The sequence below is a fragment of the Nesoenas mayeri genome, assembly GCF_963082525.1.
Source record: "Nesoenas mayeri genome assembly, chromosome: 15".
NCBI lineage: Eukaryota > Metazoa > Chordata > Aves > Columbiformes > Columbidae > Nesoenas > Nesoenas mayeri.
In genome coordinates, this window is record NC_137559.1 from 6,179,677 (window position 1) to 6,195,021 (window position 15,345).

General features: G+C 42.7%; 1 protein-coding gene across 2 annotated transcripts in view; it reads left to right on the plus strand.

Annotated features, from left to right (window-relative positions):
• Positions 1-881: 881 nt before the first annotated feature.
• The window catches only part of TSC2 (TSC complex subunit 2), a 30,015-nt gene continuing 15,551 nt past the window's right edge, over positions 882-15,345 (plus strand). The window contains exons 1-23 of one of the 2 annotated variants that reach the window (XM_080354118.1): positions 882-967; positions 1,333-1,443; positions 2,277-2,421; positions 2,556-2,673; positions 3,144-3,192; positions 3,594-3,719; positions 4,069-4,142; positions 4,479-4,605; positions 4,819-4,962; positions 5,190-5,327; positions 5,544-5,647; positions 6,332-6,413; positions 7,299-7,454; positions 7,781-7,897; positions 8,388-8,510; positions 8,807-8,913; positions 9,497-9,650; positions 10,387-10,509; positions 10,827-10,961; positions 11,560-11,749; positions 12,189-12,282; positions 12,603-12,705; positions 12,986-13,080. In XM_080354118.1, the coding sequence (XP_080210244.1) occupies positions 1,369-1,443; positions 2,277-2,421; positions 2,556-2,673; positions 3,144-3,192; positions 3,594-3,719; positions 4,069-4,142; positions 4,479-4,605; positions 4,819-4,962; positions 5,190-5,327; positions 5,544-5,647; positions 6,332-6,413; positions 7,299-7,454; positions 7,781-7,897; positions 8,388-8,510; positions 8,807-8,913; positions 9,497-9,650; positions 10,387-10,509; positions 10,827-10,961; positions 11,560-11,749; positions 12,189-12,282; positions 12,603-12,705; positions 12,986-13,080 (2,579 nt within the window). In that variant the 5' untranslated portion in view covers positions 882-967; positions 1,333-1,368. Of the gene's footprint in view, positions 968-1,332; positions 1,444-2,276; positions 2,422-2,555; positions 2,674-3,143; positions 3,193-3,593; positions 3,720-4,068; positions 4,143-4,478; positions 4,606-4,818; positions 4,963-5,189; positions 5,328-5,543; positions 5,648-6,331; positions 6,414-7,298; positions 7,455-7,780; positions 7,898-8,387; positions 8,511-8,806; positions 8,914-9,496; positions 9,651-10,386; positions 10,510-10,826; positions 10,962-11,559; positions 11,750-12,188; positions 12,283-12,602; positions 12,706-12,985; positions 13,081-15,345 lie in introns of those variants that run through there. The other variant, XM_080354119.1, reaches the window with a different exon arrangement.

Here is a 15,345-nt window from a genome sequence, read left to right on the forward strand (position 1 = left end):
TACTCAAGGTGTGGGAACTGAGCGTGGTAAAGGTGGGGATGGTGCCTGGATTACCCGAGCTGAGAGGTTCAGAAGGAGGGCTGCTCATTCTCCTGTCTGTTTTGATGTTCATTCCCTCTCCGGTCGTGCCTTTTTACCTTATGTCTCCATGCATATTCTAGTGAAATGGGTGTAAAACTTACCTACTTTGAAGTTACAGCATTTTAGTTATTCAGTGTTTGAATGCTTTTGAGGTATTTGATAGGACACTGTTGTCTTGCGTTGGGTTACAGGGTTTTTCCTCAAAATATGTTGCTCTTTTTTATAGTCTGAGCTGGAGTAATTTATATGGTGGCAGTTAGCGCACAAGCTGGAAACTGTTTCTATTTTATTAAAACCTTACGGTTTTCTGAAAATTGAAAAAGATTCCAGTAATTGGCACAACAAGTCTGTGAGCAGAATAATTGGCACACAGGAAGGAAAACACATAAAAAGAGACCAGAATCCCTTCCCACCTGTGCTGGAGCAGCCAAGCTCTCACCTGCTGGAAGGCTGGAGAGTCGGACTCAACGTCCCTCTTTTCTTTGCCCTTCTCCCCTGAACTGGGCGAGCACCACAGCCAGTCAGTTAGTAACTTTTTTGAAGAAAATGAAGTGTTCTGCCCTGGAGGTGAAAAGCTGCTTGGCTCCAGTTCTGTGAAAGTTCTAGTTTTGACAAATCATTTGCTAATGGAAAAAAATGGTTTTGGAGAAATTCCCAAAAAGCTCCGGTGATGACTAGTGGGTAGATCATTTTGGACAGATATGTAATTCATTTTTCAGTGGTTCAGGATCCCCTGTGAGAAAAGGATAAGTGTCTCTAGTAAAATAAACTCTCAGCTTATCTCTACATTTCTTTCCAGGAACTGAGCATAGAATGTGGATTAAGTAATAGGATACGAGCAATTGGTCAAATTTGTGAAGTGGCAAAAACAAAAAAGATTGAAGAGGTAAGTTTCAAAGTGTTCAGTGAATATGTGAAGGATGAAAATTTAAGCAACAGCTCTTAACCTAGACTCATCTTGTATTTGAGTGAAGGTTTCTGCACAAATGTTCACCCTGAAGTAAGCGGGTGAATGAAGAACTTCCATTATTGGGGTGCAGATGTCACATAGGGCAGGATTTGGTGTCTCTTGTGGTTCATCTGTGCTTGTCACCAGGCGGGTGAGAGCATCCTTCAGAAAAGTGAACCCTGGGCGTGAAATCCCTGAAAATCTTGTTCATTAACTTGCCATAATTAATGACTGACCTACTGGGTGAAGATCCCAGAAGCAGGTTAACTGTCCTCCAGCCTGAATCCTGCATTTGCTTTCAGCACGCGGTGGAAGCCATATGGCGAGTGGTGGCCGACATGCTGCAGCCCGAGCGCCCCGTGGAAGCCAGACATGCTGTTCTTCATCTGCTGAAATCGATCATTCAAGGACAGGTGAAAACAAAGAAATGCTACACTTAAACTAGGGTCTGTGCAGAGCATGAGCATGAAAAATATTGGGTGGTTCTTCTGAACAACTTCCTATGTTTCTTATTTTGGTTGTCCCTAGTAAACGGGAAAAGGACACATTTTAATTTAAGTCTTAGTTTGACCTCGTAGCAAAACTTGCTGGAAACTTTTCAATTTTGGGACAGTGCTCTTGGGGAAAAAAGGGAATACTTTGGGTTAAGTTCAGCATAGTACAGGACACAACAATAGGTATTTGCCCAGACCTATTAGTCCCAGTCTGCAGGTGGTTTTGGTGTTTCAGCATGGCAAATATGCGAGAAGTTCTGTATGAGAGACTTCTGTAGCCTGGCCAAGTTAAGCATACTGTGAATTTTTCAGATATCACAATGTACTATACAAATGTAAGATAGAATCAAACCAAAGTTCTGGTTTTCTGTATCCTGAAAAAGCAGGGGTAGGTGCTTATGCGATGAGCATGTGTTGATTTTTGAAAAAAACAAAAAAACCCCAAAAAAGCTCCCACAATCTCTCCTGATGGTGCTGTCAGCTGCAGTTGCTATGGATTACTTGGGGTATTGGGTGCTGTCTGTGTATTGCTGGACAAAATACCTCCAGCCCTGAGTGTTAATAGAACAGACAGAAGACCTGAGCCATTGTCAGTTGCCAGCAGAGGCTGGAGGTGTTTTCAGGAGATTTTCATAGCCTGTAGGAAAGGAAAATCATTTCAAGCTTGAAGATTACTGTTATAGACCTTCATAAGGTTCAGGCCTTAACTGTCTTTTGTCATTTCCACCTCCTCCCTTTGTTTTTTAATTAAGGGCGAGAGATTAGGGATCCTCAGAGCACATTTTTTTAGAGTAATTAAGGACTATCCCTCCAACGAAGACTTGCATGAACGGCTGGAAGTGTTCAAGGCTCTAACGGAGAACGGACGATACATCACCTACTTGGAAGAAGAGCTGGGTGAGTATTGTCTCTGCCCCTCTTCACTTTGCTGGGAGCAAGTCACTGGGCAAATATCCAGTGATATAAGAAAAAGATAGTGATAACATTTCTGGGTAAAAAGCATATTGGAACAATTTGTTTTCCTTCTTCAGCTGACTTTGTACTGCAGTGGATGGATGTTGGTTTGTCTTCTGAGTTCCTCCTGGTTTTAGTGAACCTGGTGAAATTCAATAGCTGCTATCTGGAAGATTATGTAGCTGACATGGTCCAGTAAGTTGGGTTTGTTTTTTTTTTACTCCTACATGCTTTTTCTTAGTAAATTACAGGAGAAAGGTGCAGATCAATAGATAGATAAGTGGAATCTATTTCATCCAATGTGAATCTGTTTCATCCCAGGTCATAACTGGAATTTCTGACAGATAGTTCAGTTCTTACAATGTTCAGATCTGTTTTAGTTTAAGAGCATCTGCTTTCCCCATTTCATGTGATGAACCTGATTGCATTGCTTTGTCTCTGCTATTCAATTAGTGTGGACGTACTGAGTTACATTTAAGTGCAACTTCAAGCTGTTTATGAAAGAGCTCGTAGTGTTCAGTGTGTCTAGGAGTGTTATCAACAACGCCACAGTAAGGGGAATGATAAGTAAAGTAGCATGCCAATATGCTTGTCTGTTTTGGCTCTGTAATTTGTCTAAAATCATAATAAGCAAATAATTATAATTAAATGTTCTTTCCTAACAGCAAGATATGCCTCTTGTGTATTCAGACTTCATCATCTGTGGACATAGAGGTCAGTAATTTGAGTCTCTCATAGTACTTTAGAGTTCTCTGAAATTCTTCAAAACTAATTTTTCCAAACAAAATCAAATCATCAGACTCTCAGTTTATTCTCATCTTACAGAAGAGGCAATCCAATGTTACAAAGTATTTGTAAGCTATTGGATCTTGTACACCAGTAATAATTTTATTCTAAAGCAAACAGAGCATTGATAGATTTGATAAGTGAATCAGTTTTTCAACAGTGCTTTTTATGGTTTACTTTTCATCTCTCTATGATTAAAATACAAAAAAAAAAGACATATCTGTATCTCTTTTGGCTTCCAGAAGATTTTCTGGGCCTGCCATGTGGAGGTTTGACCGGCTTTATTCCTGGAGAAGTCTATAACCATTTTGTCTTTCTCTTTCCCAAAGATTTCCTTGCAAGTCTTGGATGCAGTTGTTTGCTACAACTGTCTGCCGTCAGAAAACCTGCCAGTGTTCATCATCACCCTGTGCCGGACCATCAATGTGAAGGAGCTCTGCGAGCCCTGCTGGAAGGTCACTACTTACCCTGGCTTTGTTTTTTAACAATCTCACTGTTTTGGCCTCATAGATGAAGTGTCACATGTGCCTTTGCACATCTGTCGTACGTTGTGGTTTGCTTTTAAGAGTAAATAATTATTTCAAGTATGAAGGGATCAGCACATTGTTAGTGTAAGTCCCATCATGTCTCTGGAATTTACTCATCGTTTCAGCTGAGGTGACTGGCCACCTTTTCTATAGTGCCATGGAAGTGGCCAGACACATTCACTTACCATAAGCGAGTCTGATTGGCTGGCTAGCTGCATATTTAAGCTAATGAGCATTTTAACAATTGGATATTTAAGTGTTCTCTTTGAATTTGCAGCTTATGCGCAACCTTTTGGGAACTCATTTGGGACACAGTGCCATCTACAACATGTGCCGGATCATGGAAGACAGGTAGAGACAAACCTGGGAATTCAGCAGAGGTCCTGGTGAGAGGGACAGGGAGTCGCTGACCTCAGCAGAACCAGCTGAAGGTTCCGGTGCTTAGAAGTGAATTCCCTTCCTAGTTATGCTGCTGAAAGGCTCATTTTTCTCGGCTTTGCTGAATGTAATTTCCTTTATTTAAAGCTGTGCTAAATGATTTTCTGCTTTTAATGTTTGTAAATTGCTGTGCAAGGCTCTGACGTGTAACTGCTGGGAATTACTGTTGTGACAGTATAGATTCCTATTGACTCTTGTACACTAAAATAACTGCAGTGTGGTCTAAGACTTCCCTCCATCTGTTGCTAGAGCATACATGGCGGATGCAGCATTGCTGAGAGGAGCCGTGTTCTTTGTCGGGATGGCTCTGTGGGGTGCTCATCGCCTCAGTTCTCTCAAGAATTCCCCAACTTCAGTGCTGCCTTCATTCCTCAAGGTAGGGTGGGATGATGGGGGAACTTTTTACTCAGGCATACATCTGGTTTTGGGTAAATTTAGAATAAAATGTGGTCCTCTGTACCAGATCTTTGTGTGCCTGAGAGATGAGAGACAGCAGTTCCTTATTAATAAGGTGTGTTTCATTTGAATTTAAGGGTATTTCTGATGACTGCTTTCCAGTGGTAACCGACTGCAATGCTTTGTATTCCAGGCCATGACGTGTCCCAACGCAGTTGTATCTTATGAGATAGTTCTGTCCATAACACGTCTAATAAAGAAGTACGGGAAGGAGCTGCAAGCTGTGACATGGGACATCCTTTTGGACATCATGGAGCGATTACTGCAACAGCTGCAGGTGAACGTTTGGCCTGTCTTGATATGTTTTCGATCAAAAGACCTTGCCGTAAATATTTTTGCAAATCCATCACCTGTGTGTACACTCAAGTGAACTTTGAAGCTGAATGAAGGTGTAGCCCAGTTCTCAATATTTTGCTTCTCAACGGAGTTTTCTGTTTGTATTTAAAAGTCAGCACTTTCTGGTAAGGTGGGAGTCTTTGAGGAATGGGTTTGTCTCTGTTTCAGAGTCTGGAGAGCCAAGAGCTTAAGTCCATTGTACATGATCTTTTGACTACAGTAGAAGAACTTTGTGACCAGAATGAATTCCATGGCTCTGAAGAGAGATTTTTTGAGCTGGTGGAAAGATGTGCTGATCAGAGACCAGTAAGACTTGTCCTGTTATCGTCTTTATTGTCTTTGTTGCCAGTTGAATCTGTTTTGTTACTCCGTGCAGTTGAACGTTGGGAGTCCTAAAATAGCCAGGGATCCGAAAATCACAGCAAGGTCTTATATGACCCTTATTCTCAGGGTGTGGGTTGGGGGGATAATATATTGTATTTGCTTATACACTAAAAAAAATTCTTGCTCTTTCCATGAAAGGAATCTTCTGTACTAAACTTGATAACATACAGAGCTCAGTCCATTCATCCTGCCAAAGACGGCTGGATTCACAACCTGCAGATGTTAATGGAGAGATTCTTCAGGTATGAAATGATGACTTTGTGAATACAAGGCATTTTCAAACGCTTTTTGCCACTTTTTCCTCTTATGTAATTTTGTTTTCTGAAGTTCTAATGTTAGTAAATGACTGCTAAGAAGGATGGTGTTTCCATGGCACAGCACCTGAAGGGGTTTTGTTTAACAGAATTAAAAGTTTCCACCGAGTTATTTATGCTTCAGTTTTTTTCTTTATTTCCACTGCATGATTCTGTTCCAATTAGCTCAGGCAGTGATGTGTTCTGCTCCACAGCCCTTTGTAGTTCTGACACCAAATGAGACTTTCCTGTTAAGCATCAGGATTGCATGTGGTTATCCAGCGTTAAAGTGATTTCTGGGTTTGGATTGGTACTCCTGAAAGCGTTCTTGAGCTCTAAAATCTCACAGCAATGACAAGCTTCTGTCTTGTCTGTGAAATGCAGCCAAAGAGCAGCTCTTCCTCAGTGCCATATGTTTGGTTTTAAATCTGCTCACCAGAGCACTTGTTCCTGATCTGATTTCTTTTGTGGAGACATTAACTGAAGGCTCAGCTGACCCTGAACTGTTATTGTTCTAAGTCATAAGAAGTTCCTTGGTTTGCTTTAGTTTTACTTTCCTTTTCTCCTTTCCCGTCTTCCCTAAATATCAGCAACTTTATTTTATTCACGTGGAATTTGCTCTTTCCATTTTAGGAACGAAAGTCGTAGTGCTGTTCGCATTAAAGTTCTGGATGTCTTGTCCTTTGTCCTGAGTATTAACAGGCAGTTCTATGAGGTGCGTGTTAATCTGTTTCTGCTGATCACACGTGAGATCTTCAGTGAGTGGGAAAGGCTTTGGTGAGGCACGTTTTACACTGTGCTCTGGGTCATCTCTGCCATTGGGGAATGCACAAGACTGTGCTGTGAATGTTGCACACAATAGACACATTTCTGTAGGATCCTTGTAGGAGAACTTGCCTTTTAATTTGCCTTAACTGGATACAGGTATGTGCAACCTGCAGTGGGAGCTGCCGTGCGTTGAGGACATATGTGGTTGTGTATTTGCTTCCCTGTTTGAAGGTTATTAATTCCCTATACATTTTGTTTTGGAAGAAAGGAAAGTCAGGGTGAGAGATGGAGAGATTATTTCTTTGTAAAAATATGAGGTATGGACATAATCTGATTAACCTGCCATGGTGCTTGTGGTTTAATTGCAATCCAAGACGGAAAGTGTCTGAGAGAGTAGTTATGGAAGAGCTCTGGGAATGTCGTCAGCTCTTTGGAGTGTACCCAGAGCGTTGGAGGACAGGAAGGGGCAGAGGTGCTTCTGCGATTCCTTCAAGATTTGTGAAAACATGATACCATTGCATGTTTTCTCTCTCTCAAAAAACAAACCCTAGAAATCCCTCACCAGCAGTCTATTTGATCCTCAGCTATCCAGTCTGTAGGAGAGATGAAAACCAAAGCATTGAATGCAAGTTCAACAAAAGTCGTAAATATCTGGAGGACTGGCACACAGAAATACTGAATTGTATCGAAGAGGAAAGATTAAGGAACCAAACAGTTGAGGAACAAGCCTGATACCAGTGTTCTTTAGTTTGTAATGATTTGTCTCTTTAACACGCTGATTGAACAGCTGACAGCAAAATGTCCAGGCTCATTAAAGTCTGTCCCCTTGCAGGAGGAGCTGATAAACCTGGTTGTGATCTCGCAGCTGGCTCACATTCCAGAGGATAAAGACCATCAAGTTCGAAAATTGGCCACTCAGCTGCTCGTAGACCTGGCTGAAGGCTGCAACACCCATCACTTTAATAGCCTGCTGGATATCATAGAAAAGGTGAGGCAGAGTTGGGTTGACTGTCAGTAGCTCACCCTGTCTTCTGCCAGATTCTCTTACTGTAGCCAAAGGGACTGACCCATGACTCTGATCACTTGCCTAGTTCCGTAGTATTTTGTAAAATCGCTGGGTTTTGGAGGATGCAGGCCTGAAGTACAGAGCAGAGGGAGTTTAGAAACGCCATCAACACACATCCGAGCTACCTGACGGGGCTCGCGGAGTTTCCTGCAGGATGACTTGCTATAGTCTTTGCTGACCTTCCAGGATGGAAATAAAGAAAAGGTGTTTTGCGGATTTAAACCATGTATTGCTTTTCTTTTTAAAAGGTGGCTGCACATTCTCTCTCATCTCCTTCTGAACTGGAAGAGAGGGACTTGCTGTCGTATTCAGCTTCTTTGGAGGATGTCAAGACAGCAGTTCTTGGACTCCTGATAATTCTTCAGGTAAATGCTGCAGGGCATTCAACACACCTTCTGCTGGACTTGGCTTTTTAGAGAACCACTCTCCCACTATTAAATATTCTGACTTTTGTCCACATAATATTTTAACTCTTGTTTTGGTCACTTCTTTTGCTTTTGGGCACCATTTGCTAAATGTTTTATTTTCTTAATTTCCATTGTACAATGAATATGAATACATTTTCAAGTGTGGAGGGCAGATATGTTCTAAACTAGCAGAAGACGAGTGGTTTATAACCTTGAATAGATCCATTGTAGCATGTCCTGAGATGCGGTGAGGCAGTTGCAGAGAGCTGGTTTGTTCCAACTGCCGCCCTTCTGGAGCCTTTGCTGAGGTTCTGTCCAGAACCATCTCTTCATCTTACTCTCTGGAGCAAATTTCTGCTGTGTTTTTCTTGAATTCTCAGTGCAGACACACATTTCTGAATTAAAAGTGTCAGTCTGCCTTTCAATTTACATTTCTGTTCCTCTGTAGACAAAACTCTACAGCTTACCCTCCAGCCACGCCATGCGGGTGTACGAGATACTGGTTCAGCACGTCCAGCGCCATTACATGTACGCGTACAGCCTTCCTGTCGCCAGCAGCATCAGACTGCAGGTACGAGCAGTAACCGGTGGTTTTCGGTTGAGAGCTGCATCCTGGCTTCGGAATTTTGGGGTGGCAGGTAGGGAATGTATGCTCTAGAGCTCGCCAGAAGTAGAATTAAATATTTCTTGGCTAATAGGAGTATGTATTAATGTATGTACTTTAACACCAGAAGTGATGCCTCCTGCAGAATTGGCCACAGCATCTATTAGAAATCCCTTTGTACTTGCAAAAGTATCCCCTGGGGAGGTGGGAGAGTGTTCCGCTGACTGGGGTTCTGAGTGATTCCAGTGTCTTCTCTGTTACAGGTGTTTGATTTCCTGCTGATGCTTCGAGCTGACTCCCTCCACCGGCTTGGCCTTGCCAACAAGGATGGAGCAGTGAGGTTCAGCCCTTACTGCCTGTGTGATTTTGTGTAGGTTTCTCATTGTGTTAAACAAAAGCTGTTTTCTGAACTATTTGGTATTTTTGCACAAGCTTCAGGGTCCATCAGTAGCGACTTGCAATTTTTCTAAATCTTCCAAATCCTGATGAATCAGCTGCTAGACAAGTGTATAGTTACAGTTTCGGATGGTTTCAACTAATAACTCATTGATTAATTGTTCTTGCAAACCACTTACCTACAGAGCTCTCAATGTCAGATGTGGAATTTCTGTTCCTGCCCGAAACCAGTTTTCACACAGAGGTTTGATTCAATGATTTGTACAAATCTGGCTATTTTTAATTTTATAGGCTGGTCTAGCGTTCTCTGTGTAACATGCCCCAAAAGATGTCTTTCTAAATTTGCTAAGGGCCTGGATAGAAAAACCCTTAACCTGACCAAAATGACTCATTGCTGTCCATCTACTGTGCAATCTTGTGGTTTTTAATTGAAAATGCTATTTATATAATTGTTTGATCATTGGACTGGCTACCAAATAGGGTAGCACTGTAGGTCACATGAATCGGCCGCTCTGATCCTGATTTTACGTGTATTTTTCTCTCTTTCCACGTTGTAGAGAAGCAGAGAAGAGGACTTCTGAGAAGAAGCCTGCGGGTACGCTCTCTCCGCCCGCGGGCAGCCCCAGCGGGCCTGCCCAGAACGCCACCATCCGCATCGGCCACCTGCCCTACTCCATGGTCTTCGGTGTCCTCCTCCAGTGCCTGAAGCTGGTACGTTCACTTTTAACGACAGTTGTCATCTCCATGTGAAATATGCCAACTTAAAATGGGCTGGTTGGAGGATTCTGTGCCAGAGTATCTAAATAATGTCTGAAAGGCAACACGGAAATCCTCCTTCTTGGGCAGGACCTGTGTGATTATGCAGGTTTGCAGCCAGCAGTGGGAGCAGCAGGTCAGCTCTTCAGGAACGGAGTGAAGCTTTCACTGCGCTCTGCTGCAGAGCAGAAAAGGGCAAAAGATGTGGGTGTTAAACAAAGATCAAATAAGTCATCCTGTTTCTGAAAGGGCACTTGAAACTAGAAGAGACATACTGCAAGGTTTTGAAGTCTTTTGAGAACTGATAAATGTTTCAGTTTTTAAAAAACTGTAAATAGAAATTGTTCGTTAGCATTCTATCAGACATAATTATGTACTGAGGGGTTGTCTTGCTCTGGAAGTTAATTTGTGCTGTTGGCTCAGATAACTGAATTCTGGCTCTGTCTTTTTGAGCTCAGATCTGGATTCAAGTTGTCTTCCAGTTTGCGATGCCAATGTTGCACCTTGAGCTGGATGACTGACAGGAAGCCATTGGTGACAGCTAAATGCCACTTCTTTTTATGTCACTACCATGGCAAGACATATATCTGCTTAGGAGATGGCATGTTGTCTGAAATTTGATTGGTCATACTTTCAGATGCAGCTGAAATCGTACAAAAATCTTCCACTTCAACTTTTTCTTTCTTTCCAGGAGACAGACTGGAAGGTGTTGAAGTTGGTCCTCAACAAATTACCTGAATCCCTCCACTATAAAGTGCTATTTTTAACCTCTCCTTGTAACATAGACCTGCTGGCTTCTGCACTGAGCTACATGGTAATGCCCTGCACCCTCCTGACGTGTCGTCACCACATCCTTAGTTTGCTTGAGAGTTCATTGGGGTTTTTTTGAGTTTGTTTTTGGTTTTTTTTTTTCTTCAATGTAACATTTTTGAAGATCAGCATGCTGGTTATCAATCCTCACTCACCTTCCCTTTTTGTGAGGGTTGTTTTAGGTACAGGAGAAGGTAATAATGAATATTCGTTATGTATGGATGTATACATCTGAAAAGGGAGCTATGAGCAGTGCCTGTCTGCTGCCTTTTAGAGGGTACTTTAGTGTGAGATGTTCTAACTCGCTGTGTGATGTATCAGCTCACAGACAAAAAGACAACCGACAGGCTCCATGGGACCCCAGAAGGCTTTTCCCGCACTGATTTGCATCTGGCTGTAGTTCCAGTACTGACGGCATTAATATCTTATCACAATTATCTGGACAAAGCCAAACAGGTATGGGGAAAGTAAGAGAATGGAGGGGGCTGAGCCTGGATAGTAGAGCATTTGTTCATACTAGCTGATTAGGAGACTCAAGTGCAAGATATTGATAATACTGCCCTTTTCTGTTATAAAAAGCTGTATCTGCTGTATTTGGGGTGGAATTAGGGGTGAAAAACTACTTCTCTGACTTTGTGCAGCAGTAACTATCAGTTGGATTCACTGTTCTCCATCCATACCTGATCCTCTTCACAGGTCAGGGAGTGACTTTACCCTCTGCTGGAAGACCCCCAATAAACATAAAAATTCTGTTTAATCAGAAAAGAAACAAACCAAAACCTTAAAATAAGAAAATAACTTAAATAAGAATTTCTAAAATGTCTACTTGATTAAAGTCCCATCTTAAGATTTTTGCCTGGAGTACATACAACACTGTTTAGGGTTCTGTGTTAGTGCATTTTGGATAAGAATCCACGTGCATCATCCAGGTCTTGCAGCAGTGACACCTACAAGCCATTTGAAATCCCGATGGCAGTCGGGAGGTGGTACAGCAGAGATTTTCTCTTTCCCTGTTTTCTGACCCTTTTTTCTTTTTGTTTTTTTACTCTTCTAGCGTGAAATAGTGTATTGCCTGGAACACGGTCTTATTTATCGCTGTGCAAACCAATGCGTTGTGGCACTCTCTGTCTGCAGCGTCGAGATGCCCGATATCATCATAAAGGCGCTTCCAGTCTTAATAGTCAAATTAACCCACATTTCTGCTACAGCCAACGTGGCAATCCCTCTCTTAGAATTTCTTTCAAGTAAGTCTTAATGTTTTTCTGCTTTTGATCTTCTGTAGCTGTGAATGTGTTGTTTACACTGAATATGGGTATTTTGATTGCGTTAGCCACGTGGGATGCGTTGGAAGGGTGTCTTGGGTTTTTGTGGTGCCCTTGCACCATCCTCAAGGTATAAATGTTTGAGCATCTCTTGTTCATTACTGATTTTCTATTTGTAAAACTTGCACACACTGAAGAGATGAGCTTTGTGTAGCGCAGCCACACAGTGATGAGAAATACAAAGCTGCTTTCTCCGCCTTGATAATTTAAATAGCAGGAAATTATACCATGAAATTATACCATGTCAGCTGATAATTTAGAAGAAACAAACCGATTTGAATTAAACTGAGTTGTGCTATTGAATAGTTTGTGTTCAGCCCTCACCTGTGCTGTTTGGTTGTTTTTCCCTGCTGTGTTCTAGCTCTGGCCAGGCTGCCTCACCTCTACCGGAACTTTGCGGTAGAGCAGTACGCCAGTGTGTTCGCCATCTCCCTGCCCTACACAAACCCTTCCAAGTAAGTTCACAGCAAATGTGCTTCTTCCTTATCTGTAAAATTAAGAGAATGAGACATGCTATTTTGTAGTTCTCAGGCCAAGGTTATTGATAGGATATTGCTCATTCTTATATCTCCAGACTTTCTCTCAAGAAGAGGCATATTCACCTTGAACAAAATATCTGCTTTTTTTTAACAGAACTTTTAAGGGTTTTTTTCTTTACACTTACAGTGGATAAAGGCCCAGTTCTGTTTCTCAGGTTGAAAAGTCTGTCTGTTCAGTTCTGGAGTGGCATCACAATGCGGTGTTAAACTCTGTGGAGATCTTTCTGCTCTTTTAGGTTTAACCAGTACATCGTTTGCCTGGCCCATCACGTGATAGCGATGTGGTTCATTCGGTGTCGCCTTCCCTTCCGAAAGGGCTTTGTCACCTATATTACAAAGGTAAATGGACACTACTGAATCAAACATAACAAAAATGGTGACTTAAAAACCCAATTGAGAAGTTTAAAGGTTCTGCTTGAAGCTAGAAAAATTCTTCTCAACATCTTTTTCAAGATGGACTGTGAGTTCTTGTGCACCGGCCCGTGACTGCTCTGGCAGGGGGACTGGACTAGATGATCTTTTGAGGTCCCTTCTAATCCCTAACATTCTGTGATTCTGTGACTGCAATCCTTCAGCTGCATGGCCTTGCCACTCAATCCACTCTGTTTGTTTCCGGTAGGGTTTGCGCTCCAATGCCCTCCTTTCCTTTGACGACACACCAGAGAAGGACAGTTTCAGGGCTCGCAGCACAAGCCTGAATGAGAGGCCTAAAAGGTAAATTATATTGGACTCCAGCAGGGTCTTGTGGTCCCTGTTCTAGTGCTCACACCGTCCCCTGTGTTTTAAGGAGTCTGGGTCTAGTTATCCAAAATCTGACAGTGCATTTAAGCAAGCAAAGTAAACCTCTTTAGGTCAGGGGACTGGTAAAAGACAAACTTAGGTTGGTAAGAGCCTGGAATCCAACCAAGCCGACAGTCTGATAGTACAGATGGGGGTGTCACTGGCTGTTCTGTAAGCCTGTGCAGTAAGGTGGGGGCTTTTGTTGTTAATTTTTGAAAATCAACAGTTCTTTCATGTTGATGTGTGTCAGTACAGTGCTACCAGAAGTAACAGAGAAGGGTAGTACCAGAAGTAACAGAATACCATGTTCATATTGATAGCATTAACTTCTTTTGATAGTTGATCTGCAACGACTGTTTAAATGATTGCCAGCGAAACTGTTGTGATTAGCAACCTCTATAAATGGAGCAATCCAGTGCTGTTTTTCTGCAGTGTTGTCTGTCAGGTTGGGGTGCTGAGTGGCAGCTGCCTTTTGTGTATCTGCATGTCCTGAGCCTTTTTAGAATTGTGAAGCTATTATATCTGTTTTAAGCAAAGCCTAATATCTTTGGAAGTCAGAACTTACCTTGCCAGCAGTCTTTCAAAGTGTAACAACATTTGCTGGGATAGGACAACACTCCTTGGCAGGCATATGGGGTTTCTCTAACATCCTTTTACCTGCAGGGTTTACCTAAATTGGTTCACTTAACTTGCTTCAGTGTTAATGTGCAGTGAGCACACAGTGGCATTTGAACTCTGGGGAAAGTGCCTCTACTTCAACTGCAAGGCTCAGCGAGTATCTTGCAGTGAAGAAACACCATCCCTGCCCCGGTGCTACAGCTATAAACCCTGTTTTGTGTTTCATCTCTCCCATATCCTCCTCTTTCATTTGGAAACTTGGAAGAGAAGCCTTTTGACACCCGTCTCTCAAATCAGAATTTCAACTAATATTTTTTTTCTTCCAAAAACCTGTTAAATTCTCCCAGGTTGGAATACTACTGTAGCTAAAGGCTTTTGCTAATGCTGCTGGATCACTTTGCACAGAAATCTCTGCCGAGGAGCGTGGGCTGTACTCGGCAGCAACCCGAAACGCCAGAACGGCAGGAGCCGCCGCCTCCGAGGCTGCCCCAGCTCGGGTTCTAGCCAAGCCAGGGAGAAAACAGCTTCGAGCAGAGATCTGTGTCGTGCTCGAGAAGCTTGTGTGCTTGGTTTTCACGCCTTAAGCCCAAAGAATAAGTGTTTCTGTGCCCTAGCTGAGGTGCTGGGTGTTGCAAGACATGAGATCCTAGCCGTTCCCAAGGTTGCTGGATGGCACAGTGTTGGCTTTGCTCTCTGCAGGCACCTCCTGGCCCTTTTAGGGCCAGAAATGATCTGTCAGAGGTTGCTGGGAGAAGAGGAACAAATAGTGATCCCTCCACATGGCTATCTGAAATATAATAATGCATTGAAAAGGAGATAGTGAAGAAATCATGTTTAGAAAGAGCCAGAAGGGTTAAATGAGTATCTGCATTTCATACAGGGTGTTTCAAAAAGACAGACCCAATTTGAAATCACTGCCTTTTGAAATTGGGTCCGTCTTTTTGAAACACGCTGTATATGGAGATGTGAACTGCTGGACCCCCTGCCACATTCAAACCGGCTCTCAGCCAGGCATGTGGCTCAGCTGCCACTAATTGAAGGGCCTCTTAGATGTTAATTGCTGTCATCTCCCACGTGTAAAGGCTCCTTGTTTGACTGAAAAGCGTCACGCAGTCCAGCATCCAGCCTGCAGAGTATTTGTCTTCTTGCCCTTCTGTCTGTGTGCTGTGGGAAGGGTCGGTCTCCATAGATGGGCCGAGTCTCCCCAGTGTCCCCAGCTGAGCTTAGAGATATCCCTGACTGGCCCTGGGTGATTTTGGGATTCAGGGTAGGAGCTCAGGTTTGGACCAGGCTTAGCAGAGGTAGAGCTGGGTGATGTATCCCTGTGCCTCAGAAAAATGCGCTGCTGCATGGTGTTGGTAAAGCTCACGAGGATCTGCTCTTTGGACATAGTCAGGGTTTTAGTGGTGCTGAAGTGGTGAGTTGGTGCAACGTGAGAGGTGGTTGAACTGCACAAAACTTCTCAGACTTGGAAAACTTGTGCCAAATCAGCATTTAGGGGCTCTTGCCTTTGTTTAACAGCGCAGTATTCCAACTATCATTTCAATCAGTTTTTTGTTTTAACTTGTACTAATTTCATTT